Source organism: Sander vitreus, chromosome 20 (genome assembly GCF_031162955.1).
Source record: "Sander vitreus isolate 19-12246 chromosome 20, sanVit1, whole genome shotgun sequence".
NCBI lineage: Eukaryota > Metazoa > Chordata > Actinopteri > Perciformes > Percidae > Sander > Sander vitreus.
In genome coordinates this window covers 22,979,236-23,005,230 of record NC_135874.1, presented here as the reverse complement: position 1 = coordinate 23,005,230, position 25,995 = coordinate 22,979,236, and the positions used below count along the sequence as shown (strand labels likewise).

The window sequence follows — 25,995 nt, the reverse complement described above, 5'->3', positions numbered from 1 at the left end:
GCAATTGTTAGCTTTTCCTGTTGTCACTGGCGTTATTCAATTCAGCTCTTAGCGCTTTAAGGTTATGTCACTGAAAGCTACTGCTGTTGGTAACACTGAATCTGTTGACCTTTTATCGGTTTTTAAGGGTGACGTTAACCTAGCTAGCTAACGTTAATTGCTTAACTCTGCTTCATTCCGTTAAGCCAAAAGGAAGAACTGCGGAGGTAAGTACTTGTTTGAGGACGTTGTTATTGTTAGCGTTGACTTAACTTTTAATACTTGTTTGCTAACGTTAAGTGTATTGACCTGGGCAAGTTCGAAAATAACGTTACACTCAACGAAATAACGTCAAAGTTGGCTTCCTACAAGCTGGGCGCTTTTTTTGCTAGATGGCTGACAACTAACGATAGCTTAGTATCTGGTTGCCATTGAGATGTAGCTATCATGTGAAAATTAGGTAGCCTCCAAGGTTAAACCTAACGTTACCTAATAATGCTTTGTGTAGCTCTATTGAACGAGCAATTATTACAAATGTATTCCTGTTATAGGAATAACCCCTATTTTTGGGTTGCAGCTAAGCATTTAATGGTAACGTTACCTTCAACCTCATAACGTTACCTCTCCTCCATTTCCTCTCTAAACACACTGTAGAGCCCTCCACTACAGATGGTCTAAACTGAAGCATGATGAAGCACACACACAGTTGGTGCCAGGCTACTCCTTCAATGACTGTTGGAGTCAAACCCAGCAATTCCCACTCCCTCCAAATCAGAAGAGGTCTACGGGTCAAAAGAGCCAACGCCCGAGACGCCCAGGGCCCACCAGGGAAGAGCCAGCCAAGCCAGCGTCGGGACGCGATCTATTATACCAAAATGACCATGCCCCCAACCATTGTCATCCAGCGGCAGGAAATGGCATCGTTCTTTAGACTTTTTGGTAAATGAATAGCCCACCCCCTTTAAAAAAAGAATTCAGAATGTTTGACATTTGTATTAAATAATTATTTTTGGTTACAGATGATGACCTGATCCATGACTTTCTGTGGATGGACTGTTGCTGTAAAATGACTGACAAGGTAAATTGTTTGATTTTGTGAAAGTGACAAAATCTCACTGAAGCCTTTAAGATGCTTACAATTAACTGACTCTTAACATTTCTCCCTAATCATCAGTACCTTCTTGCCATGACCTTTGTGTACTTCAAAAGGGCCCACTTCACTATTGCCGAATACACCAGAAAGAATTTTTTCATTGCACTGTAAGTTTCATGGAAAATAAATTCCATTCTACATTTTGTATGTTGTTATTCTCATTCAAAAGTGAACCATGTACCTTTTCTGCCACTGCTGGAAAACCATAACCCTAAATCTGGCTCATGTGCTTCACGTCTAGGTATCTTGCCAACACCATGGAGGAGGATGAGGAAGAGAGTAAGTATGAGATTTTTCCATGGGCGCTGGGCAAGAACTGGAGGAAGCAGTTTCCCCGCTTCCTCAAGCAACGAGACAAGCTGTGGGTTCGCGTCGAGTACAGAGCTGCTGTCAGCAGGCGCTGCTGTGAAGAGGTACACAAGTATAATTGCTTGAGGAGAATGATAAATGGTGTTTCTCTGGGATTCTTTTAAGTGCCTTGTTTTTGCTGCACAGTGCACTTTTTATGACTTTGGTTTAACGCCAGAAGTTCCTTTTTTTTCTTTTTTCTGATGGAGCTGTATTTATGTATTCCTTAGACTGTGGGTTCCCATCTCTGTCCCCCAGGTGATGGCCATTGTGTCCTCTCACTTCGTGTGGCAGCGAGAGCGGTCGGAACACCACAGCGGCGCCCAGCGGCAGTATGGGTACCACACTCGTATCCCCCGTGGGCCCTCAGCCTCCCCGGTCTCCTGTGCCCTCTGTAAACGTGGCACTGGGTCGGATCAGGGCCAAGGCACCTCTTCTCCCTCCAGAGGTTTTTCTGTGCAGACCCAAAACCCTGCCTTTTCACACCCATTCACCTCTGCACTGAGTTTGGAGATCACCCCACCCAGAGCTGCAGTCTCTCGCAGGAAGGCGCTGGAGACTAAAAGCCAGGCACAACATTCCTTCTGCTGCTGTGCTGAGGAGGTTCCCAGTAGGTATCATGTTTCCCAAAAGCAAAAGGCTAAGATGATCATTATATTCATCTCAGGAAGTTTCTTAAACTTGGGTGTTGCCCAAAAGCATTGTAACTTAAAAATAGAAATGATGGCACATGAACAAATACCTCCTACCCACTTGTAGAGTGTAGAGGCTATTTAAGAGGCTCTGGTAACCTGCAGCAGCAGCCACAATTAATTAATTTTAATTATTTATGGTGCATATGTTGTTTGCGTTAGTTAGTGATGTCCAAATGAAACTTTGGAGAAAAAAAAAAAAAGGGTTGAAAGCCCACTGAATTGCCATTCCTTGTGCCTTTTTCTTTAAAGCTACATTGTGTAAGAATTTCTCCCATCTAGTGGTGAAATTGTATATGACACCCAACTATTACTTTCTAGCCCCTCCCATTCCGATTTAACGTGTTTTAACTCCTACGGTGGCCGGACCCGAAATTAGCTCTTAGCATCTCCATCGTTTGCACGCAGCTGTTCTAGCCACTCCGATATTAACTTTGGTCTTGTTGCTTTGCTTCTGGCGTTGTCGTTTTAATTCTCTTTTTCACTTCCCTGGCATGTAATCTCCCCCTGGCATTCGTCATGGTGCGGAGTGCCACTGAGTGTAAAAGGGTGAAAGGCGGCGGTATGTCCCTCTTTGGCTAATGTATTTTAAAGATGGAGGCGCAACGTGGCTGCCGTCATTCAAGCGACTCGCCCAGCTAATGTCTCCTGTAGTCAGGTGTGTTTAGCAATCTGCGATGCAGCAGAGCAGCAAACTGTAGCAGCTCTAGAGTAGGGGGCTCTAGAGTGCGACCAAAATTTGTAAGGGTGTGACTAAGATTTTTCCTAGGTCGCACCTAACGTCCTCGCATCCGCTGCCTCTCCACGAACGAAGCGATGTCGTTTATATCGATAGTTTAATGTTGCGTTACACGACCCATTCCTTCTGTAAAGCCGTGCCTGTGTTTGGATCTCTCCTCCGCGCAGCCCCGCCCCCATTCACTCACACGGCTCACCTGCAACATGGAGAGACACAGCGCCGCCGGTCCAAACTGCTGACATTTGTCTACAGTTTTGTTATTAACACAGCTGTATATTGTTAAGTATGAGAGGGAAACCTGTATTGGTACCAGTGTTTCTGTAACTCTCTGTTATTGCGGCCGCCACAGCAAAAAACACAGAAGTTATTAAATGCAACTCCCTTCAGTTCGTTGAGTAATAGCGTGAGATGGAGCCTGCTGGACCTGGGCGAGAGATGTGACCCATGGCCAGAATGTCATAGTTCATAAAAATGCAGAGCAGTGACGATACAGACATTTCATAGCCTACACAAGACGTGTGTAACGCCGCTGACCCGTCAAAGCGCATTCGACCCGTGCTGGACCCATTCATAAAGAGTCAGCTGTCACTCTGTGAGTCGAATACGCTTCAGTCCATCGCACTCCCCCCTCTCTCCCTGGCCTTTTTTTTTTTTTTTTTAAGATTTCGGCCTTTATTTTGATAGGAAAGCTGAAGACATGAAAGGGGAGAGAGAGGGGGGAATGACATGCAGGAAAGGGCCGCAGGTCGGAGTCGTATCTCTCTCTCTCTCTCTCTCTCTCTCTCTATATATATATCCTAAGCTATTTATTTCAGATAACTTTCTGAATGTGTTGCAGCTGTATATTTTCAAACTGGTAAAGGAAACTCTGTCTTTGCATTTTATTTTAATCACAATCTGTTTTAATAAAAGAGCTTGTGAAAAGTGGCTTTGACTTAAAACTGAACATTTAGCCCACTTTGTAAAGAAACACGGAGCTATATATCGTGTGTCGCCATTCAGCGTTGCAGGCGACGCCAGGAGAAATTTGGGTGCGCCTAAATTTTGTGCTGGTGCACAACAAAAGTTAGGCGCACCAGTGCAACCAAGACAGAAAGTTAGTCTGGAGCCCTGTTAATCAAAGCTCACTTTGTTAAACTTACTTACTTTGTGTCTGGATTGTGTGTAGATATGATTTAGCTGGATTACACCTGGTAGGTATTTCACAAAAGCAGGATTAGAAAGTAAAAAATAGGATAGATGGTGCATATGAAATGTATGTGTATATATAACCTGTGTTTCTGCCTTCAATTTGAAAAGCTTGAATATTTGGTTTAGGAATAGGATTTATTCTAGCACATTGACTCCTAATGTAACTTCAGAAAAGATTTCAAGTTGCATTAAACTAAATGTTTTTATCCTTCCTCTTTGTTAGGGGATGAGTCTTGCTGTGGGTCCACATATGACACCTCCATGGACTGGATCAGTGAGGAGTAGAGCGTCACAGCACCTCAGCAGACCAGCTGTTCTGTGTATTGCGCGCTCTCCTCTTTAATACCACTTTTACTCTGAAGTAAAGGTCTGAATCACAAGTGTAACGCAATGTGAACCTGGTACTGATTTAACGTTAACTGGTCAAAACAAATTCAACCATTTAGGTGACTGTAAGAATGAGCTAATGTCATTCCATACATCATTTTGTGATGGCAACATGCAGTAAGACTGATGTGGCACACCAAAGAGTAATGTAAAGATGTGTTTAACCTGCACTGAGTTCTTTGTATTTATTTATTTATATATTTATTTATCTGCTAAAGCCCTTTGGGATTTCTTGACGACCACTTATTTATACACAGATGTTAAATGAAATTGACAAAAACACTTTGTTTGACTGAATCAAAGTTTAGCCACTGTCGCATACTGGGATTCTAGTGGGTGTGTTTTAGCATTGTTACCAATGTGCCTGTTTAATGATCCAACACTGCTTCTTAAGTTTGGAATAAAGACTTGAACTTAAAGTTATCTTTTTGAGTCTTTATTACAAATGTTTTTTGTTGCACTACTTAGTTTCACTACAGGAATGGAGAAGATAAACCTGCGTGTCTCAGTCAGCCTTTGTTTTGGACATTGTATTGCTCTTTAAATGCAGGCAATTACTGTATACACACAATTGTACAGTGCATTAAATTGATTTCTCTCACAATCAATTTCACCTAATTTACTGTTCAAGATTCAAAATCCTTTATTAATCCCACAATGGAGAAATTCACACTGTTAGAATATTTTGTCTAGGATTTTCAACTTGTCATTTGCAAGATACTTTTCACTGAAATACACTTTTCACACAGTGAAAATAGTGACCTGATTATTTTTATTTACAGTAATGTGGTGGATATGCAACAATCATTTTTTTTTTGCAAGGTTCCTAACAGGCAGTAAAGCTACCGCACACACTTCCTCAGTTTCACCAGGAATGCTGAAAATGAAAAAGTAGACAATGAGCATTTATTTACAACATAAACACAAACCAACGCTGTTAGACCGGGACTAGAAATGTGGTAATATCTACCTGTGTGGCTCATTTGTTCCGGATGAGGTCTGGCAATGTAAGGAATACTCCCGAAGGCTGGGCGTTTCTCTTCGGTCATCTCTTCTGAAATATAACCGTAAAACATCAACTAAAGGAAATGATTGAACATATGATCATATATGACAAATAAGACACGAGCACAGCGGTCTGTAGTGTCACTTTAAATCACCTGTGTCAGCCTCAACAGATGTTTCGTCCTCCCTCTGGTCTTCATCCAGGATCGGCGCTTTTCTGGGGCAGTAGCTCCCGTCCTTCTGGAGGGCCGGAGCCACCACCCAATCACGCACTGGAACCTCGATGATGCGGTCACACAGCAAAGGGAGTGCCAAACATCGGAGCCCTTCAAGTAGGTCAATGACCTGTGTTATACTGCGTTACAGAGAGGGACAGTCTGAGTGTAAAGTGAAACTGGTGAACGCCATGAATGCTTCACGAGGTGTCTAAGTCGAGCATGACAAATATCTTCATCTTTAGTTTTCTGTACTGTTTGATTTTGCCTTACATTTGCACTATTTAGAATGTATTACTGTATTGTATACATTTCTTATCTTTTATATTATACTTGTTGTATGTGTCCTTACTGCACCGTGGGTCGGAGAGGAACTTATTTTCAATTGCTCTGTATGTCTATACTGCAGAATTGACAAAGCTGACTTGACGAGCTAATTTCCTGTCGTGACACTAATTATCGTGCATGCTATTTTGTTTTTGTTCTGCCTTAATCCCGTTTGTTTTACTTAGTATTATGCACTCAAGGCAATCCAAATTTCAAACATTTTCACACAAAGACTGAAAACGGTTGGAAACAGCTAGCCTGGCTCTATTTGAAGGTCGAAAAAATAACTTACCCACACCTCTAAAAGCTCACTAATTAACATGTAGCCTGTTTTATTTGTAGTTAAAAGTGTGTTACTGAGGGTTGTGTGCCGGATAATTCCTTGGCTTTGATGCTAGAAAATTGTGTGACGGAAGGTGAGGACGCTTCACAGTGTGCGACCCAACAGTCTTCCAGTTGTTTTAACTGTGTCCCTTTATTGTTTTATCGGGACTTTAAAGTGTGTGTGTGTGTGTGTGTGTGTGTACTGATAGTGATGGTGTTTGTTCTTGTCTGCTTATGTGTGACTGGTTGACTGCAAAATTGAATTGACCTTTTGGGATGAATAAAGTTGTTTTTAATTGAATCTCATGCCTCAACCTAACCAACCGGTCAACCAATCGGAGGTCATGCCTTCACCCGTCCCTCCGGACCATCCATTCTAACATCCAACCATTCCTTAGCTGGGAGCAGTAACTTCCTGGACTCTTGTCGTCGCCATGATGTTGCCAGGCAACCAGTGGAGACCACAACTTGTCATTTTTAAACGAAAATGAGATATTTCATGTCAGTTAGTGAATCTTATAGGTGCTGGTAAGCAGGCTTTGTTTCCCTTTGGACAGACTCGGGCTAGCTGTTTTTCTCCTGTTTTCAGTCTTTGTGCTAAGCTAAGCTGGTTGCTGCTGGCTGTAGCTTCAGATTGAGTGGACATGAGAGTGGTATCATCTAACTCGAGAAGAAAGCCATTAGGCGTGTTTCCCTAAATGTCACACTATTCCTTCACAGTATAAAGCCACTGCACTTTTTCAGTGCTCAATGTATGCAACCTCATTCACTGGAGCCTCTTGTCTTAGGTCTGATTTGAAAGGTGACAGTGAAACACTGGAGATACACACTTGGCGAGGTAGACTGCACATACAGCTCCGGGGTGCAGATGTGGAATCACAGTGGGTAAAACCAGGTGAGGGTTGATCAGGTCAAGAGCAACCTGCAACAGACAGAATCCATGCGCTGAATGATATAATCAGGCGTTGCTGTATTGTTCTCTCTCATCTGTCTCCGTTTACAAATTGGTCGGTTAAAACCAGACACCGACCGCATGGAATCCCTGAGCAGCGAGGAGCGAGGAAGCCGTGCAGAGGTCAGAGTTGTGAAACTGGACGTTGTCGGGCCACTCCTCCCCTCGCCGCAGACTCCACGATGTCCTCCAGCGCTTGTAGTTCAGCACAGCTCTCCGGTGGTGGTCCTCCCTGACCTCCACACTCAGCACGCTGCCCTTACAGCCAACTGGTAAAAACAAACATACTGTGAAATGTCACTTCTGTTAACTTCCTCAGACATTTCATATATAGCATGCAGGAATACACTACATACAGCATTCCATAAGTGGGGGAAAAAAAAAAAAAAAAAGGTCTTCCAGTTAACCATGCACTTGTTGTCCTTCTGGGTCAAAATTAACACTTTTTTATTTTATATTTCTTTTTTTATATATTTTTCATTTTCTAACATTTTTGTCCCATTTTTAAAGCACTTTTTTCAATGTTTTGGATGTTTTCGATGCTATTTTTCACTTACACCAACGTATTACCACTAGCTTTACACTTATTTTTGAAATACATGGTCAATACATTTCATTTATAGGAAATTATGAATTATTTTGACTAATATTAGAGGAACCTATGTTGATGGATAATCACAGACATGTATCTCAAAGTTTAGTCAGGTTTTAAATCCATTTCAATTTCCATTACAATTGATCAAGTATTTGCAATTGTACTTAATGTTTTGGGTAATTTGGTTAAAAAGAAACCCATATTTCTCTAATAGAAGTTTTTCAGAACGGGTCAAATTTGACCCGAGGACAACAGAAGCACTTTTTGTGACATTTTAGTCACCTCAGCCACTTTCCCTCATCACATGAATAACTGCAATATGTCCTAACTGATGAAACTAAACAAGTAAGCTGGTGTTATGTAATGGATCTAGGGCTGGGCCATATGAAGAAAATCAAATATCACAATATTTTTGACCAAATGCCTCGGTATCAATATTGCGATGAGGATGTAGGGTTGACAATTGGTGCTAATCACAAAAATATTTACACAATGAGATTTGAGATAAATAATCATCAGTAATGTGAATATAATGGCTAAGTGGGTAAAGGCAAATAACAGAAGAGCTAGAACAGTCTTAGTTTAGAAAACGACATCACTTAACTGTAATGTAGCCTCTAAAACCAGGAAAAGACAACACTTATGTCATATTACGATATTACAATATCCAAAATCTAAGACGATATCTAGTCTTATATATCGATGTCAATATAATATTGATATATTGCCCAGCCCCAAGTACAGGTGTGAATCTTCACTGATCTCCCGATTTGAATCGATTACGATTATCATGTCAGCGACTCGATATCACGATGCGTCAAATACATTTTTCTATTAAAGCCATGTAGGATATTTAATTCATAGCTTTTCAAGCTTCAAAAACAAAACATTCTGCAGTGCTCTAATACTAAATAAATTGGATACATAAAACTACAGCACTGAGCCCATGGCACTTCCTGAATGTGCAAAACATAACAGAATATGCAAACAGAAATGTTGTTAGGCATACATTAAAATGTAAACAGAAATAATCGATTATGGCCCGGCCGATTATCGATGCAGCATCGACCATGTCCACGATTCGATGCATCGATTATTTGATTAATTTCAACACCTCTAGCCCTAAGTGCATCTAAACTCGGACACTCTGCTTCCATTTCAATCTTAAAGGGAGACAGTCAAAGTGAGACAGTGACAGTATGATGGGTGCAGACCTGCTCTGGACAGGAACAGAGACATGGCCCCGGACCCAGAGCCCGACTCCAACACGCAGTCTCCCTCTGCGACATCCATCATCATCAGCATAGTACCTGCATCCTGGGGAAAAGAGAAAGAGGCAAAACACAATATCTGTAAGAAGAACAAATGATCAGTACCATTTTGAGACACTCCGAAACAGGAATGCATGCGGGACTACCACACACAAACAAATACTGTACCTTAGGGTAGGCGATGGCTGGCCCTCTCTTCATATACAGCACATAATCCTCCAGACTGGCCCGACGTATGAGAAGGAGAACCCCCCTGCTTGTCTTCAGGAAGCAACCTGCAGGCAGCCCGGCTATGTCGTCGTGCAGGATAACCCCCCAGCTGCTCTGCAGACGTGTCCCTGTCTGAAGCTCGAACATCTTCCTGAACTCCACTCGCCCCTTCTTACGATACTCGGCGACAAGCAACTCCCCGAACGCAAGCAGGCTCTCCCGAGGAAGAGTGGGTGAAGTCAAACTTGTTTTCTCATTAAATGCTTCGTTCAACTGGGTGTCTGAAGCGGTTGTCTCCTTGGCTGCATCTGATGCGTGACGGGTCTCTGAATCAACCTCTTTGGGAATTGTTCCGTGTCCACTTTCGTCTTGTGTGCCCAATACCTGGGTGTTTGGGACTTCTTCAGGGTCTTGCCGGTTCTGCTCCCTCAGTTGCATCACCTCGGGGCTCAGGGCATCCTGGGGCAGCAGGCTACTGAGCCTCTCCAGGGGGGACAGGGGCCGCCTCCCTCTGGACAGCAGTGCTCGCCTGAAGGTCAGCTTGGTGGTCGCTGGCGAGGAGTCTGAGTTGTCTCCCTTATTCTCATTACATTTCACAGAAGCAGTTGAAAAAGTTCTCGTCTCCCTCTCACATTTCAGGAGAATGTCCCTGCTACTGAGATGTCTTTGTCTGGATGTGCTAATTCTCACCAGCCTGTGCACAAACAGGAGTCCAGTAAAGGGCATTTGCACAGCCATTACTTTAAAATGATAGCATAATATATAAACTAAAAGTAAAGGCTATTTCCTGAGATCCCATCCAAAGAATTCAAAGCAGATGACAAATAAAGAATGACAGCTGTAGTTGTTAAATATAATATGAATCCCTACGAAATAAGCAACTCAAAGTGAATATAACAGTAAACCTGTTGGGAAAGTACACTTACTCCATTTACAGTGTAACAACTAATAATTCGCTCGTCTTCATTTCTCCAAAGCACGGCTGTATTTACAGACCAAGGAGGTCACCATCATGGGAAAAACACACGTGAGGAACGTCATAACTGAGCGACAGGTGTAGTAATTGAAGTCTACCAGCAGAGGGCGATATTATAACTATTCATTTTCTTTTGATATGTATGTATGCCCAATACATCCATGATGTATGCCTCATCCAAGCTCAAATAGGCATTGCAATGTGGAATTCAGCTTAACACTCCCACTGCTTGGGTTATTTCGTTTTCTGTCCTATAACTGGCAATATATGGCCCACTATTTGGAATACTGTAGCCACAGAACAACAACGTCGGATTATTCGGTCGAATAATGTGTGACACACTTCATGCCTAGTTTTAGAGAATCGATGTAATGATAGCTAGCGTTACATTGCACACTACCATTTTCAAAGTCTAAAACAACCTGAAACGTCGTCGACTAATATTTTTAAAATGGAAATGGTGTCTTTCTTTTGAAGAAATTCGATTTACGACTTCGTGAATTGTATGCACATTCATTATACTTACATTACCTCATTTGCTTGGGTTATGTGAAATGCAAATATGAAGAGAATATGTCATCAAAGACTACAAAAGTCGTTCGGTTAACATATTCTTCTACACAGGGAACTTCATTTGTTGTTGATGCCTTCAGGTGCTGTGCTCAAGAATTCGTAATTATTATATTTCCACATCATCACAGAAGACAGGGGAGGGAGATGGTTATTTGAAAAGGCTAATTGGGAGAGATTTCAGATGGAAAGTGATATTCCTAAATCAGATTGATTATAACGTGGACATTTGAGAAACATTTGATTATATAATAAGATAAGCTGCATTCGAGTTCATTCCTAAAAGTAGAGGCAAAATAAAGAGGAAAGCAGTACGCGGGTGGAATGACTAATGTAAAGTAGCAGTGAGAAAAAAAGAAAGAAATAAAGCAGTTAAACTAAAGAACAAATCATGTTCAGCATATGATTATAATGGAGGACAGTAAAGACAGGCAAAAGGGACATATTGGAGAAAGTAGCCTACTTTGACTAAATTGGGAACGCAACTCAGGTGTGAGCAGTTTGGGGAATGATTAAAAAGGGATCCGAGTTGTCCTATTTTGAGTAATGGAAATAAAGTAGCAGCAACCAATAAGAAAAAGACAGTTACAGTACACAGTTTCAATACTTTGTCAAAGGAGGGATGAAGAGGCAGAGCAAAAACATGCTAAAACATTTAAGTAGCTAGGTAGGGACTGAATAAGTGGCTAGGAAGAATGAAGAATAATAATATATAGTTATTTTGATAAGGACTGAGGCAGTAATGCAATGTTGAGGACGTCAACTGCCGTATACGAGGAAGAAGCTGCTATGGCTGTTACGAGGAGACTTGAAGGCAGCGAGTCAAACCTGCTCGTTGTCTCTGGCAGCAGCCAATGGGAGGGCAGTGCTCCTGAAGCGCTAACGCGCATGTCCTCAGAGGTCCGCACGTGGTTGGTTTGTGTAAACCACGCACGCAGACGCAAGCAGCGGCTTAGAAATGGCGGCCGATGCTGGGAGCTCTACGCTGCAGCTACCCTGCGTTTTTTCACCAAAATCACGACAGTACTTAGCATTGTGTGCCCAGGACGGCAGACTTCGCATTTGGAACACAGATAGTAAAACACTTCAACAAGAATATGTGCCTTCAGCCCATTTGAGTGCCACTTGTATCTGCATAGCATGGGGACCATGTCGGACAGTCAAGGTACGTGAGGCTGCTTTAGAATTCCCTGCTGTTAGCTTCAGTAGCTAGTGAGGCCCGAGCAAGCTCTCTGTGATGTTTCATATAGAAGTGCATATAACAAAACAGAAAAGTGTCACTGTTTTTTAAAAAAGAAAAAGAAAAGACAAAGAAGGCTTGAAACCGTAGGCTATGTGTTAATGCTGACTCTTTCATGTATCCGACACAGGCTTGGTTAGAAGGGAAGCCACGTTAGCAGCTAGCTAGCTTTCAGCAGCTGCGCAGGACGCACATGTTAGTCCCACATGGTAGTATAGAAAACTTGAATAATGTCTTAATTTGGTATTTCAGGGAGAACTAACTTTAGCGAATGCATATCGCAGCCACATAAACCCGACCGATAATTTCTCACTCTATTTAGAAAGTTAGTTATGCAAATAAACACGTTATTTAAGTTAGCATTAGCCCACCAAAGCTTCAGAAGCGTGTGCCACCATTACACCTCTGGGTGGAGAAGTTATAAAAGTTTTACCTTAGTGTATCTAACGTTACTGGCAAAACTTTTGGCAATAGTCGATGTGTTTAGTTTATGACAAATTTAAACATTGAATCGTAATTAGGCTTTTTTTAATGAAATGTGTTTATTGTGTACATTATATTTTCAATTAGTAGCGTCCACTAATTAATAGGACGTTGTTGAGCAAGCTAATTTTTAAAATATCAATTAGTGGCAGTCCGTCAAAGACAGCATTTGCCTTATTAGCTGTCAATGTGCTGGTGTATAATGGCAAACTGGTTAGTGATGTAATAGACTGAGATTTTATAAAGGTAGTATTACTGTGATACTAATAAAGAGCCTCCCAACTGAACCAAGCATGTATCATACTCGTATTATTATGCATAATGTTTAGGTAGGTTTACATAAGCAATGTGCTGTGTTTCAGGAGGGGCCTCAGAGGAAGAAGAGGAAATCGGAGGCAGGGCAGGTGGAGGAGAAGGCAGACCTGTTGGCGATGGGCACAGCAGCGGGCAGTGTGCTCATCTACAGTACAGCAAAGGGAGCACTGCACTGTACCCTGGTGAGTCTGAGACTTTACACACTCACATCCTGGCTTGTATACTACATCATATAAAAGGGAAATAAAATGCAAGACGCAACCCACACATTTTTTTTTAGACTCGGAAAGGTTATTTCATACAGTTCCCAAAATGATATCTTGGCATGTGCAAAACCTGTAACCTGGAAATGAATTTGTGTGTAAAAAAACAAAAAAAAAACATGCTTCTATCAGTGATTTAAAAAAATAAATAAAAAAGGATTAGTATTGTGTTAATCAGTTTTGAATAACGGCATAATTTGTTTACCATTGCTAACTATCATTTTCTGTCTCTGCCAGGATGGAGGCCATAGTGGAGGAGTGAATTGTGTCCAGTGGCACCCTGAAGACAGTTTATTATACAGCGGGTCAGATGATACAAACATTATAGAGTGGGACCTGCAGACAGGCAAGGCACGAAGGTCAGTATCTAGTTTTCAAAACACAATATGTTAAAATAATGTGGGAGTGCCTCCTGATTGGGGAAGGAGACGTCTGTCCAGAACTGATTAAACCAAAACACATTTGATATATTGAGTCACATTGTTGAGGTTTAAATCTAAATGGGATGTTATATTTATGAAGATAAATGTCATATCACATCCAGAGAAAGCTGCAGTCTGTAGTACAGTGCCAGACGAAGGCAAATTAGTGGTGCGTTTTCAGTTTATCACACTTTAAATCACTGTAAGTGTCTCAGACTCTGAGGATGTTCTCTGATAGTCTTCAGAAGAACATTGGGCCTCGTGCATGAAACGTGCATACGTACAGATTTGATCTTAAATTGTTTGTACCCACAATTTGGGGAAACTATCAGAACTTGTGTACTTCCAACTTGTTCTTAGGTAAGATCAAAATGTAAGTGCTCTGGAGCACAAATAAGACAGATGACTTGACCTGCTGCCGGTGACATTTTGTCATTGTAACCACGAAAACAAAAGTCTTTTTTTTGGTCTACTTGTTTTCCTCAAAACTAATATTTCATAATTTTCTCACGACATTAGTGGAGGCGCTCTTCATATTAGCCAAGGCGAACTCCCTCACTGTAATGGTGGAGTAACGTTTCTAAACTACTCTACCACTCACAGACACCTGTGTATGATATCTGTTGAGAGAGATGTTTGTCTGGAGCTGTTTTCGAAAGTTTTCAGAACGGGAAGTGGTAGACCTCTCATATGTTATTGATTGAGTTAACCTATTCTTTCTCACAGGGATATCTGGTTTGACAAAAAAAAAAAAAACATACGTATTTATGGCTTTGAATAACTACCAACTTTTCTACTGATGCTCCATCTGTTTTCATTCTCTGTATTGCTGTAAACCTTCAGCTACTTTCATGCTGTCAAACCATCGCCTCTCAAACAAATAGTGTTTGTAGTTGGCCCCAAAAGAGTACCTCTCTCAAACGTAGTACAAATGTTACTTTTAAAGGGGTGATGGAATGCAAAACCGATTTTACCTTGTCATAGTTGAATAACAACAGTTTGGTGGGTAAATAGGACATTGACATCCCTTTCCTCTGCAAATCTCAACGAAGCTCATAGTTGACGTCAACTCTTTGGCTGTACCTTATTTGGCTCTGGTCTCTATCTTTGTCACGCCCCAACATTTACATAGGCTACACCACTGATCTGAGATCAGGTAGTCTTCTGAATAGGTCGTGCAGATCTCAGAAATTGTATTTATTGTTCATCTGCTATTTTATCACTAAATTCACTTCTGAGACTATTTTTATGGCCATTTTCAGCCCAACCAATGTTACATACCTTATTAGTAGACCTTAAGTAACAGTGTGAAATACCCTATATAATCATTCCATATTACCATATTGCATCACTGCATTTTATCGAACACTTTTTCTACGGTTTAGTAGAGGCTCAGTCAGTGGGTACAATCATGAGTCATGATGTCACCATTAATCCTCACTTGATGCTCTCCAAAGCCCATTTCTGGCCCACAAAATGGTTTGGTGAGTGTTGTACATTTCTTACTGCTATCAGGTGGAGTGCACTAGTAAATAGTATGCTGCTGAATGTAGCTGTGAAGTGTCAGGCTCTTCACTTAAATGTAAAAAAGAGGTGAAAAGCTGTGATGGAAAAGGCAATAAACAAAGTGCTACTTGGATCAGACAATGGAGAGCAAAGCTGCTGTTTCTCATGCTCCTGATCCTGTTGAATGATGTCAACAATAGAAGAAACGGTATCCCATAAAAATGCGGTTAGAAGATAAACCTTCCCCAAAATGCATAAATGCATGCACCAACAGTTGTCATTGTCTCTTTCTCTCGTTAGTAAGTGGAAGGCGGACCGTGCAGCTGTGACCAGTTTGTGTGTGAGCCCTGATGGCAAACTGCTGCTCTCAGCTGGTCAGATAATCAAGATGTGGGACCTGGACACCAAGGAAGTTTACAGGGTAAGTATCTTGTTGAAACAGCTGATTTATATTCATATTTGTTTATTTATTAGGCCAGGGTAAACTTTTCTGGCTATTCATGTAAATATGCTAGAATCACACTCTGACAGAATATATGCAAGTGAAAATGTCTGATCCCAGTTTAGTTGAAGAAAAACAATGAGGGTTATGAACCAGTCACACATGGGTCTTACGTTTTCAGCAGACATGATTCAACTGTCCTCTTTGTCATTACTCCCTCTGCAGAAGTTCACAGGCCATTCCACAGCTGTGACGACCCTGCGCTTTGCCACCACTCGACCTCCTGACAGCAATGGTCTTTATTTCCTGTCTGGTGCTGCACATGAACGACTGCTCAGTGTTTGGTGAGTGCACATGTAAAAGCCAGAGCCCGTTTCCAGTTGTTAGTGATGCTGTGTCGTTAGACCTCATTTTCAATATTTGGCTTTGATTGCTATGCTTATTTTTATGTAGCTGACATGAAGTTGTCTCACTGCAGGCAAGTACGAGAAGATGGAAAGGACAAGAATTCAGTGGTGTCCTTCACACTGACGGACGAGCCAAAACACATCGACCTTGTCACGTCCAACAGCAAGGAAGAGGTCAGAGTGGACCAAAGTCTGAATAATTTAATTTGGCAGACGTCTTAATGTATACTTGGAGTTTAACGATAACATTTACTTGGAGAGAGCATAAGCCCTGCTGAAGTGTGGAATAATGTTGGAGCTATACAGACATATTTGTTTTATGTAACCTATTTACAGTATGCAAACGTTTTGTGTTATTTGTTTTACACAGGCGGTGAGGCTGGCAGTGGTGTGTAAGGATGGGCAGCTGCATCTCTTTGAGCACTTTTTAAATGGGTAAGCCCTTAAAACACTGTACTATGCAACATATGGCAGTGTAAGATAACAGTTTGAAGCACTTAGGATAAGCAATTACTTTGTCTTGTTTAAAAGACATTTTGTATTTCACTCATAGTTCAATTGTTCTCTCTTCTGAGTGTCTATACCTAAAACCAAACGTTTGATTTAAGCCTACTACACACCGAGCCAATAACCGTCAAGACAGTCTGGCGAGGTCAGTGACTCGAGTCTGTTCGGTGTGTTCCGTGCCGTCGTCCATCCGAGGGGCCATCGTCCTTCATTTTGGCCGATTTGACATGTATAATTGGCGGGGCGGGCACTGCCAGCAGTCAGACTCAAATGACCCATCTGATTAGTAGAGTGCTAACCCCTATTTTAGTAAAATATGAGATCGTATTCTGAACAAGCCGCCGTGATAGTCTCTTTTTAATTTCTGGAGAAACCAGACCCACGTGATGCGGTCATCCAATCAGCTGCCGTTTTTCATTTTTGGGCGACGATACAGATTAGCGCCATCTGCTGTTATGGAGACGTATTGCGTCTCGTCTCTTCGGTGTGTTCCGAGGCACTTTTTTGACCAACTCGGGGAGACTGATCAGTCCAACTGTCTTTTCTGCCGAGGGTCATATGGTTGGTGTGTCTGGGCCTTTAAACAAAGCCAGCCTTTACACTTAAAGGGTGGGTTGCTCTGTTGTTGCACTCAATTGCTCTGTTAAAACAGGTGTATTTTTAGATGCAGAGTATTCCCATGGAGGCTGAAAGTAATTTTTATATTTGATTGCTTGTTCACATTTGGTGTGTTTGCCCCCTACTGGCTGATAGGAACTTTGCACTGCCAACAGCTGACACGGATCAAATTTGTGTTGAATAATAAATCTCATCTTACACATTTTAATCAATGTTGTATACTAGCCGTGTTTATGGTCTGTCCCCACAGGCCCTGTAAGAAGCCGTTTTCACCCTTGTGTACGGTGCAGATGTCAGACACAAAGGACTCCCCAGCACCGATCCCACTGCTGGCTGCTGCCCTCAGAGCCGATACACAGTCTGTGCTGCTGGCCTACGGCAACCACCTACAGCCTGTGATGGAGAAAGTAGTAAGTACACAGGCTACTGCGAAAATGCATGTTTTTCACTTAGGGCTGCACGATTATGGAGAAATCATAATCACAATTATTTTTGGTAAATATTGAAATCATGATTAACTTGATTACTCATTGACTTTTGGAAAGATATTGCATTTATTGAACTTAACAAAAACAGTCAAACGTTAAACAAATCAACCGTGAAAACACCTTCAACTGTCAAATTTCCCTTAATACTTGTACCGTGGAACTTTTTGAATTCCCCTTCAGTACACAAGACAATACGTTTACTTGCAAAATATATGTGCGAAATGATGTTGTGATAGATGGTTAGTAGCTCAGAATTTGATTAATTGCACAGCTCTAATTTCACCACTTGGATAAACCAATATAACGATTTGCTTGAATAGCTGTTTTGTACAGCTTGTATGATAGTGCTTCTTCTCCATATATCCTTTATAGAAGAGTTCATTATCCTGATGTCTGTCCTTATGCTATATAAGCAACAGGACAACAAACATCCTACTTTTTCCAGGAAGTCAGAAGCATATGATGTTGACTTGTATTCCTCATGTTAGATAATAATACATCAATACTAGCACACATAATGATAAATCTCTAATGTATCAGCTGTTGGATCTAGTTTGGACTCTTTTCAGTTTTTCGCCTAAAGACAACACATTTCCGATTCTTGAATTGTTCAATTTGAAGATGTTCATCAGCTGAGATATAATGTTGGCATTATTATCAGCCTTTTAAAAACCTGTGTTCGCCAAACTCTTGATTTATCTGCCATGCTCCTTCCTCGTATCTGTACAGGAGATCAACACAGCAGAGAGACATGTCTGTTTGACCCGGGATGTTCAGACCAGCTTGTCCCTTTCCATGGAGACCAGCGTTTCCAAGGTAACCCTCAAGTCTTGTAATATGAGTCAAGAAGCCCGATTTAGCCTGTGCATGTTCTCCAGACTCTATATGGTCTTTTTGCTAATCCAAGGGGCACTGTAGATACATTTAGGCTATAACTGACTGAAGATGAGAACCTGAGATTTTGTTGCGTTCCAGGTCAAAACCCCTATTGTCAACGCCAAGAGCAGAATCTTGGTCCCAGGGCTTCCTGGTCACCAAGCCCCAGTCAAGGGAACCTCACAGGGATCAGAGAAGAGGAAAAAAGACACAGACACCAAAGAGGTGGGTTCAGTGTTCATGATGATGCACCAAACAATGGCTCACTGCATCTTTGTTTCTCACCTTGATGGAATTGGCTCCAAAAAAACCTAATGAACACAATATGTTTGCACCACAGTGTTGGTGCAGGTATTAGTCGCACAACAATCATAAGTCAGTAGATGTTCTTAGTAGACAGTTGGTCAGAAAGACACTAACTGTAAGAGCAGTGTGCTTGGTGACAATATATGCCTGCATCAGTTCACTTGTTTCATTTTGCAGTAGTTGGAGACTTCTTCATTCATTTACTTAATTTATTCATTTATTTGAGAAAGTTTATTGTACTGGCGAAAACCTGAAATGAAATGCACAACACATTCTAAATATTCTAGTTATACAGAATACAATCTGACTTATTCAAGTATAAGAACATGTTGAGCATAGTGTTATATTATATTATGCTTTGTGACTAGTTTTCTGTGATGTATTGGTATTAAACCTGGGTAAGATGGATACATTTAGTGTGTGAACAGATATCCGCCAATTCCTGTTTACCTAAACTAACTCTGTTCTCCTGTAGATGTCAATAGCGGAGCGACTCGGTGAAATCGATCTCTCTACAGTCTCCACCGAGAAGGGGGCTCCTAAAGGGACGGCCTCTTTACAAACAGATAATTTTGCAGTTCTGCTGGTGCAGGGCCTGGAGAGCAACGATGCCAACATCCTAAATGTAAGTGTTTCTCCCAGAGTCTGAGCTCTGAAATAAAACATTCAGTTTGATATATGAAAAACCAAAGAAAATTTTGTTTTGCTCAGACATTCAGCTGATTAACCATTCAGAAGGTTATGAAGACGCACTACCAGCCAAAGTTAGATTGATTTGGGTGGTGATTTAAACTCAATCCCCAAGACATCTTTCATAACCTGTTGGGGCTTTCATTAGCTTAAACTTTTAAAAAGCTTTTACTATTGCGGAAGTTGACCTGAATGTCGTGGATTTTCAGCTCATCTCACATGAGCTTCTACTTTAAATTTGTCAAATCTTAATAATTTATTTTTTCCCCCTTTCTCTCCCACAGAAAGTTTTTCAGACTCGTAAAGAGATGGTAATAAAGAAAACGGTTGCTCGGTTACCCCTCCCTGCTGTTTTACCTTTGGTGGAAGAGGTGAGTCAATTTTATGTGCAGTGTTCAATGCACTGCATATTCCTATGTGACAAGTCAAGAGTTTATTCTTTTGTAACCTGCCCAAATCATCTGTCACTGTCAAGATTTCAAAGTGAAGTTGGTTTAACTCTGTCCGATGATTTAATGCAGTTTTTAATCTGCCCTTTGTCTCCTTTCCCCTAGATCACAAATAGACTCCAGGGGCACCCTTTTACGTAAGTCGACGTTTGACAGATCAACTGCAGGCATTTAGTTGGCTTCAGTTGACATACACGTTAAAGATATATACACACACAAACAAAATCGGGCAGTTCTGGTTCCCACTTGACAGCATATTTATTCCTTCCTTCCTGCAGGGCAGTTTTAATGGTACGGTGGCTCAAGGCTGTGCTCATGCACCACACATCATACCTGGCATCGGTGAGTCCACTTCACCAACATCACATTCTGCCTGTACTGCTCATATGAAGCCACCACACTCCAGTTTGTTGCTGCTTGTTTGACTTGTACTCTAATGCCTTGTGTTCAGACGCACACTTAAGGCTTAAATGGGGGCTTTCCGACCGGAGGGATTTTTGCAGTTCTTAGAACTAAACGTTCCTAGAACACTTTTTTTCGTCGTGTTTTGACAGGAAATATTTGGGGATTTTTAAGTTCCTCTGGCCGCAGTAGCGTACTTTTTTAGCTCCTACTTCCGAGCAGGGCCTTTGGCCTTTTCCTAGGTGTACTTGATTGGTCGAACTTATAAGTCACTCCCACTGCCAACTCGGAACTTGCAGGCAGAGCAACAACCAACAACGGGACATTTTTAACAATTTTCACCATCTTATTCATCATTAAATTCACTTCTGACAACGTTTTAGGCGAGAAATTAACTGTTTAGATTTCGAATATAGGCAGTCTTGCGAAAATTGATGCCGAATTGACAATTTGCTTCAAAGTTTTTGGAGTTGAGAAGCTCCATGAAGTGAGGCGACAGCCAGCAGGCGCCTGCCCCGGCCTCTAGCTTGTCGCTCGGCCAGTCATGCTCAGAGACCTCGCTGTAAGCTGGAGGTCTCTCAGACCGCTCTCGTAAATAAGAGGCTTTTATTTCGCTGTTGACTGTTCGTTTGTTTAAATATCACAACACATGTCCATCATAAGATTAACGGGAACCTGTGGTCTTTTCAGAGTTAAACTCCACAAGCATGTCCTGCGGCTCGCCGGCTGACACACACACACACACACACACGTCCGCAGCAGGCAGAGGCGTGGTCTGTTCTGAGTATGATAAAGCCCCGTCTGTGTTGAGCAAAACATTATGTGAATTACTACGAGAATGGACGGAATGCGGAACTCGGGAAAAGTGGACTGATGTGGAGGTGCAGGTACTGCTGGCCATGTACGGCCTCCTCCATGCTGCTTTGTTGTTGTATGTGGCGCTAAGGTCTAGTGACGATGCTATAATGACCGTTGCCGTGCTTGCGTCACTCCCTTACCCCTCCTACCAGTCCCTATGGCCACTTGGCCAGTGGGAATGCAAACGGGGAAAAAAAAGATTTTGGGGGAGAGTAGTTCTTAGAACTGCTTAGAAGTGTACTTTTCCTCTAAAAAGTACAAGTACTATCCGGTCGGAAAGCACCTAATAACACAAGCATATAAACAAATGCATGGCATCCTTCTGTGCATATTTCCTCCTACATTCCTATTTATCTTATTTAGATCTACAGCCCTTACCGCCAACACACAGCAGAGATAATGCGATTGCTTCTGACCCTCTGTCCGTTTTGTTTGACTACAAGCAAAATATCTCCCTAAACAGCAGCTGAATACACATCGATGGCAAAAGATGAGAAAACGTATTGATTTTTGGGGTCCCTGTGACCTTTACCATAGCACATAACATTTTGTTTTCAAATGACTTAGTATGACCTCGCAGGTCAGGGGATAATGGCCAATTTACTGTTCAGGTTGATCTTAACAAAAGAAAACCATAATTGTTTGGTTTTCACTTAAACTATTGTCTTCCACTTACAATATATAAATGTGAGTTAAAGTCTACTGGCTAGCCTGATGTATCCATTATGGGAAAGCAATAGTTAATGAGGGAGGTGAGACCTTGGCAGTGGCCTGCCTCATTGATGACATTGAATGCGATCTTGTTGGTGTGTTTTCTGCTGCTGAAATGTTTTTACCTCCAACTGATTAATCTGTGTATCCCAACAGCTGCCTGACCTGGTTACCCAGCTGGGAGTGCTTTATCACATGATTGAGAGCAGAGTGAAGATGTTCCACAAGCTAACAAAGCTGCATGGAAAGCTGTATCTCCTAATGACACAGGTAGGTGACACCATGTACAGAAATAAGCACAGTATCTTTGACTCTAGATGTTGTTTTTTTTTTTGTTTTTTTTAAAATGACTGGACTCTAATGTTATAGGTACGAATTGGGAGGTAGGGATGGCTTAGAGCTTCTACTTGATGATGATGTAGGGCCCAATAGCACCCTCAAAGTGCTATATGCCCTCTCAGCTCACTGTTTGAATTTGAAACTTGACTGAACCAGTTCCAAAACATCATCTGTGTTGAGAGGATTGCTGCATTTGCGGCACTCAGATCAGGACTATCAAAACAATGTTTGCTAGATTGTGGTAAAGGCCTACACCGTTCCCCAGTACAGTTATGTTCCGTTTACATTCTAGAGTTGTATCAGAAATGCCTCCGATACTGCCTAAAATGCTGGTATTGGAGAGTACACGAGTCTATGGGCCGATCTGATAACACGTAAATTAGGTATTTAATTTAGAAATCTATGCCCTTATGTTAAGATGCATTTAATTCAAAAGTGACCTGTGGATAAAAACAGTACCCTTCTTGCCTTTTACCACTAGGTGGCGACAAGTGACAGCAGCAACACAGTTACAGATGTTGACCACACAGCTAAGCTGGTGTATGAAGAAGGTAAGTGTTTGTTCTTCTTGTTGTCCCTCTTTATGTTCAGTCTTATGTTTCCCAGCTCCCCTTATTCTTTAAAACATTCTTACTTGGTAGAATCCCAATTTCGCAGGCCCCTTCAAATCATGTATAATCACAGCCTTGGTCAATCTACCGGTCCCAGTGATGTTTCAGTCTGGTGAGCAGTGAGTTGCAGCTGACTGACATAAAAAGATTATCTTATTTGGGTCTCTAACTCATCAGTTGTACATTTCCGTTGCGTGATTGACTGGAGTGACTCCTTAAAGCCACTGCAGTGCAACAGTTCACACTGATGCTCTTAAAATCTCTGCCCTGCCAGACTAATGGTTTCTGATTATTTTGACTGGCATTCATTATCTTGTCAATTCACCTTAAGTCATTCCAAACTCTTTATGAAGACTGCACTGAATAGGTTAAGATTTATGGAGCCAATGTTGCCCACCATGCAGCTGCTCTTGGCGATGCACCACACGCAAACATGTCTCCTGTTGCCTGGCAACCTGACCGGCAGCTTTCAGATCCTCCCCTTGGAGCGGCACAACAAGGCCCCGTTTTGTTCACTCTCATTTCTCATTACCGTACTGTATAAGATGCTTTATTGAACCATGTCGAAAATTGGCTTTCATGAAATAATTAAGCTTTGCTTTGAGTTCCAATACCCCTGTCAGAGGTCCAGGATGTGAAGGTTTGTTTAAAAAAAAAAAATAAGTTCGTAAAGGGAGCTGATAAACAGGAGGCTGTTAGTGGACGCTGCTGTGCACTGGGCTTATTATGGGTCCACCATGGGAATCTGACCGGATACTTGAGTTTGTTTCAGAGTTGTGTCAGACTAGTTATTGAATCAGTGTGCTCAGGTTGTGTGGACAGCATGTACAGTTGAAATGGGTGGGATTAATTGAGGTTTCAGTTGCAAACAATTGTTGTGCTCCCTAATTGTACTGGTTGTTTCCTTTACAGGTAACATTAATTCTACATTAATCAACCATTCTGTAGCATGAGCTGGTGCAATTAGAGTAGCTGCAGAAACGTCTCACAACACAGGAATAGATGTACAAGTCACCCAGGGGTGATGCAGATAACTCTGCTGCCAGATACAAAAATTGTACATGTTATAGAAAAACTGCTTTTTCACAACATGCAGCATGTTTATTTTTTGATCCCGACTCCAAATGATGTCACTCATTGAATTGATGGGTTACAAAAAAGGTAATGGGCTCTCAAGTTGACCTGTTTCACCTCTACTTTATGACTGGCACTTAGTTTTCAGTGGAAATGTGTGCAAACCTAATAACTATTGTTGGTAAAATGCCCATTTTAACATCAATTAGCCTGCATCATTTCATTTCTAATTGTGGCCGAGGAATAAACAATGTCCTCTCCTGAGGCTATTTGGAATACCAAAAAAGACATGTTCCTCCTTTTTACAATGTAATTCTTAAGTCTTTGTAATAATGACTACCTCTGCCTAATTTTCCTGTTGTACGGCATACACGCATATTTACAGTTATGACATACAATAGTAGAATATTTAGTAATGTCTGTATCAAAGGCTGCCGGTCACTGTTTGCTGCAGATGATTCCTGGCTGACCTAACGGGGCAGATAGCCTCAGCTAATCATATTGACGTTCCTCCCTCCTGCTCCGCAGAGAAGCGTATTGTTGCAACCAAACGGTCCCGCTATGGTATTAAAATGTAAATATCTGCTGTCTCCATTATATTTATACACAAGTGAAAGCATGGCAAGCTTTTTCCTTTCACTTTTTCCTCCGTTTCCCTCGTGTGGGAGGGGTTGTACCAGCATTGATGTAGTGGAAACATTTTTGCAGTATCTGCTAATGGATTTGTTTTCCGTGTGCCCTCAGAATCATCTGATGAAGATGAGGCCTCTGGCGACGAAGGTCTTCCTGATGATGACGACTCTGTAAGTTATGAAAAACTGGCCAGTCAGGCAGATCTTGCACAGTGTCTGCTCAAAGAAATTAAAACTAACCTTAGAGCAGTTGGAAGAGGTCAACCAGTAATGTTCCCATTGTAAAGTAGTGCATGTTCACAAACTGCAAACTGTCCATTTTTGTGATGAGTGCTTTTTTGTTGTTGTTGTTCTTTTTAGAACTGGGAGGAGGAGGAGGAGGTGATGGAAGAAGACAAAGAGGAACCAGCAGATGAGGAAAATGATGATCCAGACAGCAAAACAGATTACAAAGCAAACGGAGAGGAGGACATGGAGCACGGAAACGAGAGCGAAGAGGAGTGAGAACGAATGAAGACAAATGCTAATCATAAAATGGACCTGAAAGAGTTATATATACTTTCATTTTATTTTCATGCTTTTTGATTTAATTTTAAAGTATGGTTTTACAAAATCAAGGGACACATGATGTTGAAATGTGGGCAGCTTGGCCCCCTGCTTCGCCACAACACAGTTCAGCCACAGGGCTGGTGATGTCATGCTCCCTGTCTTCTCTCCCCCCCTCCTTGAGGAACAGATGCAGCGTTTTGGGGAGTAAGGAAAAACTTTCTTCCCCTTCTGCTGTCAGTTCAGTCTGCATCCCAGCTCTATAACCTGATGAGCTTGCATTGAAAATGACTGAAAATATTATTTGGTGGTGTTCCAGTTTGCCTACACTGCAATCTGCATTCCAAATTTTATGTTATGTAATTAATAGTATTAGAGTATATTGTATTAACAGCTTAACAGTAGATGAGACGGCACTCTGTCTGATCGGTTTATTCTAAGACAACTCTGTAGGCCATCTGAAACACGCCTTGTTCATTGGAGCCCACGGATGCAACCCAATGCAGGAGTGGAGTTGGGATGCAGCGCCCCCAGCTCATGGTTGCACAGAATACTGCCCGATCCAGAGGTGGGCTTGTCAGGCAAGACCATGCATCATGTCCCCACACAATGTAAATCTGTATGTACAGTGAAGTGTTTGTATGAGCTCTTCCCTCTACAGCTATCCCCCAGAAATGCTTGGGATTAAATGAACTTCTGTAAAGTCTCCTGAATGCTGTTTTTTTTATTTCCAGATTTGTTGCAGCCCTCTTGTTTTAACGGTCTTATTTTTGTGCGTTTAGTTTCTGGGCATGCCCTGATGTCCACTGCCTTGAACCCATAGTCACAGGGGCAACTGAGAAAAAGAAAATGTGAATAAATGGGTTTTCAAAATGG

General features: G+C 41.7%; 3 protein-coding genes across 7 annotated transcripts; 2 read left to right on the top strand and 1 right to left on the bottom strand.

The window, feature by feature from the left end:
• Positions 1-665: 665 nt before the first annotated feature.
• On the top strand, positions 666-4,387 carry spdya (speedy/RINGO cell cycle regulator family member A). Its single transcript, XM_078278259.1, has 6 exons — positions 666-918; positions 999-1,057; positions 1,154-1,239; positions 1,374-1,545; positions 1,739-2,090; positions 4,326-4,387. The coding sequence occupies exons 1-6, from the start codon at positions 666-668 to the stop codon at positions 4,385-4,387; spliced, it is 984 nt and encodes a 327-aa protein (XP_078134385.1).
• An 857-nt stretch (positions 4,388-5,244) lies between these two features.
• trmt61b (tRNA methyltransferase 61B) lies at positions 5,245-11,017 on the bottom strand. 5 transcript variants are annotated; one of them, XM_078277904.1, is made up of 8 exons: positions 10,891-11,017; positions 9,347-10,082; positions 9,122-9,224; positions 7,391-7,581; positions 7,191-7,282; positions 5,650-5,849; positions 5,460-5,543; positions 5,245-5,366 (listed from the first exon to the last, which is right to left on the bottom strand). In XM_078277904.1, coding segments are annotated over exons 1-8 (1,443 nt in total). In that variant the 5' UTR covers positions 10,893-11,017; the 3' UTR covers positions 5,245-5,331. The 5 variants fall into 5 exon arrangements, with proteins under 5 accessions (XP_078134030.1, XP_078134028.1, XP_078134029.1 ...); XM_078277902.1 differs by having other exon boundaries at positions 10,896-11,017; XM_078277903.1 differs by lacking the exon at positions 10,891-11,017 and adding an exon at positions 10,315-10,884.
• Positions 11,018-11,850: 833 nt separating this feature from the next.
• Positions 11,851-25,995, top strand: wdr43 (WD repeat domain 43). Its single transcript, XM_078277449.1, has 18 exons — positions 11,851-12,099; positions 13,020-13,154; positions 13,473-13,594; positions 15,464-15,584; positions 15,831-15,949; positions 16,084-16,186; positions 16,383-16,447; positions 17,388-17,547; positions 18,355-18,441; positions 18,601-18,726; positions 19,283-19,432; positions 19,782-19,868; positions 20,052-20,083; positions 20,225-20,288; positions 22,074-22,187; positions 22,738-22,807; positions 24,686-24,744; positions 24,934-25,995. Exons 1-18 carry the CDS (start codon positions 11,893-11,895, stop codon positions 25,075-25,077), a joined length of 1,965 nt encoding a protein of 654 aa, XP_078133575.1. The 5' UTR covers positions 11,851-11,892; the 3' UTR covers positions 25,078-25,995.

Excerpts from the sequence above, each read along its gene's own strand:
- trmt61b (XM_078277899.1), bottom strand. The coding sequence starts at position 10,126 with ATGGCTGTGCAAATGCCCTTTACTGGACTCCTGTTTGTGCACAGGCTG. Across the intron at positions 9,225-9,346 it reads CAGCCATCGCCTACCCTAAG|GATGCAGGTACTATGCTGAT; the intron begins GTACAGTATTTG and ends TCTTTTCCCCAG. Across the intron at positions 7,283-7,390 it reads CTGCTCAGGGATTCCATGCG|GTTGCTCTTGACCTGATCAA; the intron begins GTCGGTGTCTGG and ends TGTCTGTTGCAG.
- spdya (XM_078278259.1), top strand. The coding sequence starts at position 666 with ATGATGAAGCACACACACAGTTGGTGCCAGGCTACTCCTTCAATGACT. Across the intron at positions 919-998 it reads ATCGTTCTTTAGACTTTTTG|ATGATGACCTGATCCATGAC; the intron begins GTAAATGAATAG and ends TTTTGGTTACAG. Across the intron at positions 2,091-4,325 it reads CTGTGCTGAGGAGGTTCCCA|GGGATGAGTCTTGCTGTGGG; the intron begins GTAGGTATCATG and ends CCTCTTTGTTAG.
- wdr43 (XM_078277449.1), top strand. The coding sequence starts at position 11,893 with ATGGCGGCCGATGCTGGGAGCTCTACGCTGCAGCTACCCTGCGTTTTT. Across the intron at positions 13,155-13,472 it reads GAGCACTGCACTGTACCCTG|GATGGAGGCCATAGTGGAGG; the intron begins GTGAGTCTGAGA and ends TGTCTCTGCCAG. Across the intron at positions 24,745-24,933 it reads TTCCTGATGATGACGACTCT|AACTGGGAGGAGGAGGAGGA; the intron begins GTAAGTTATGAA and ends TGTTCTTTTTAG.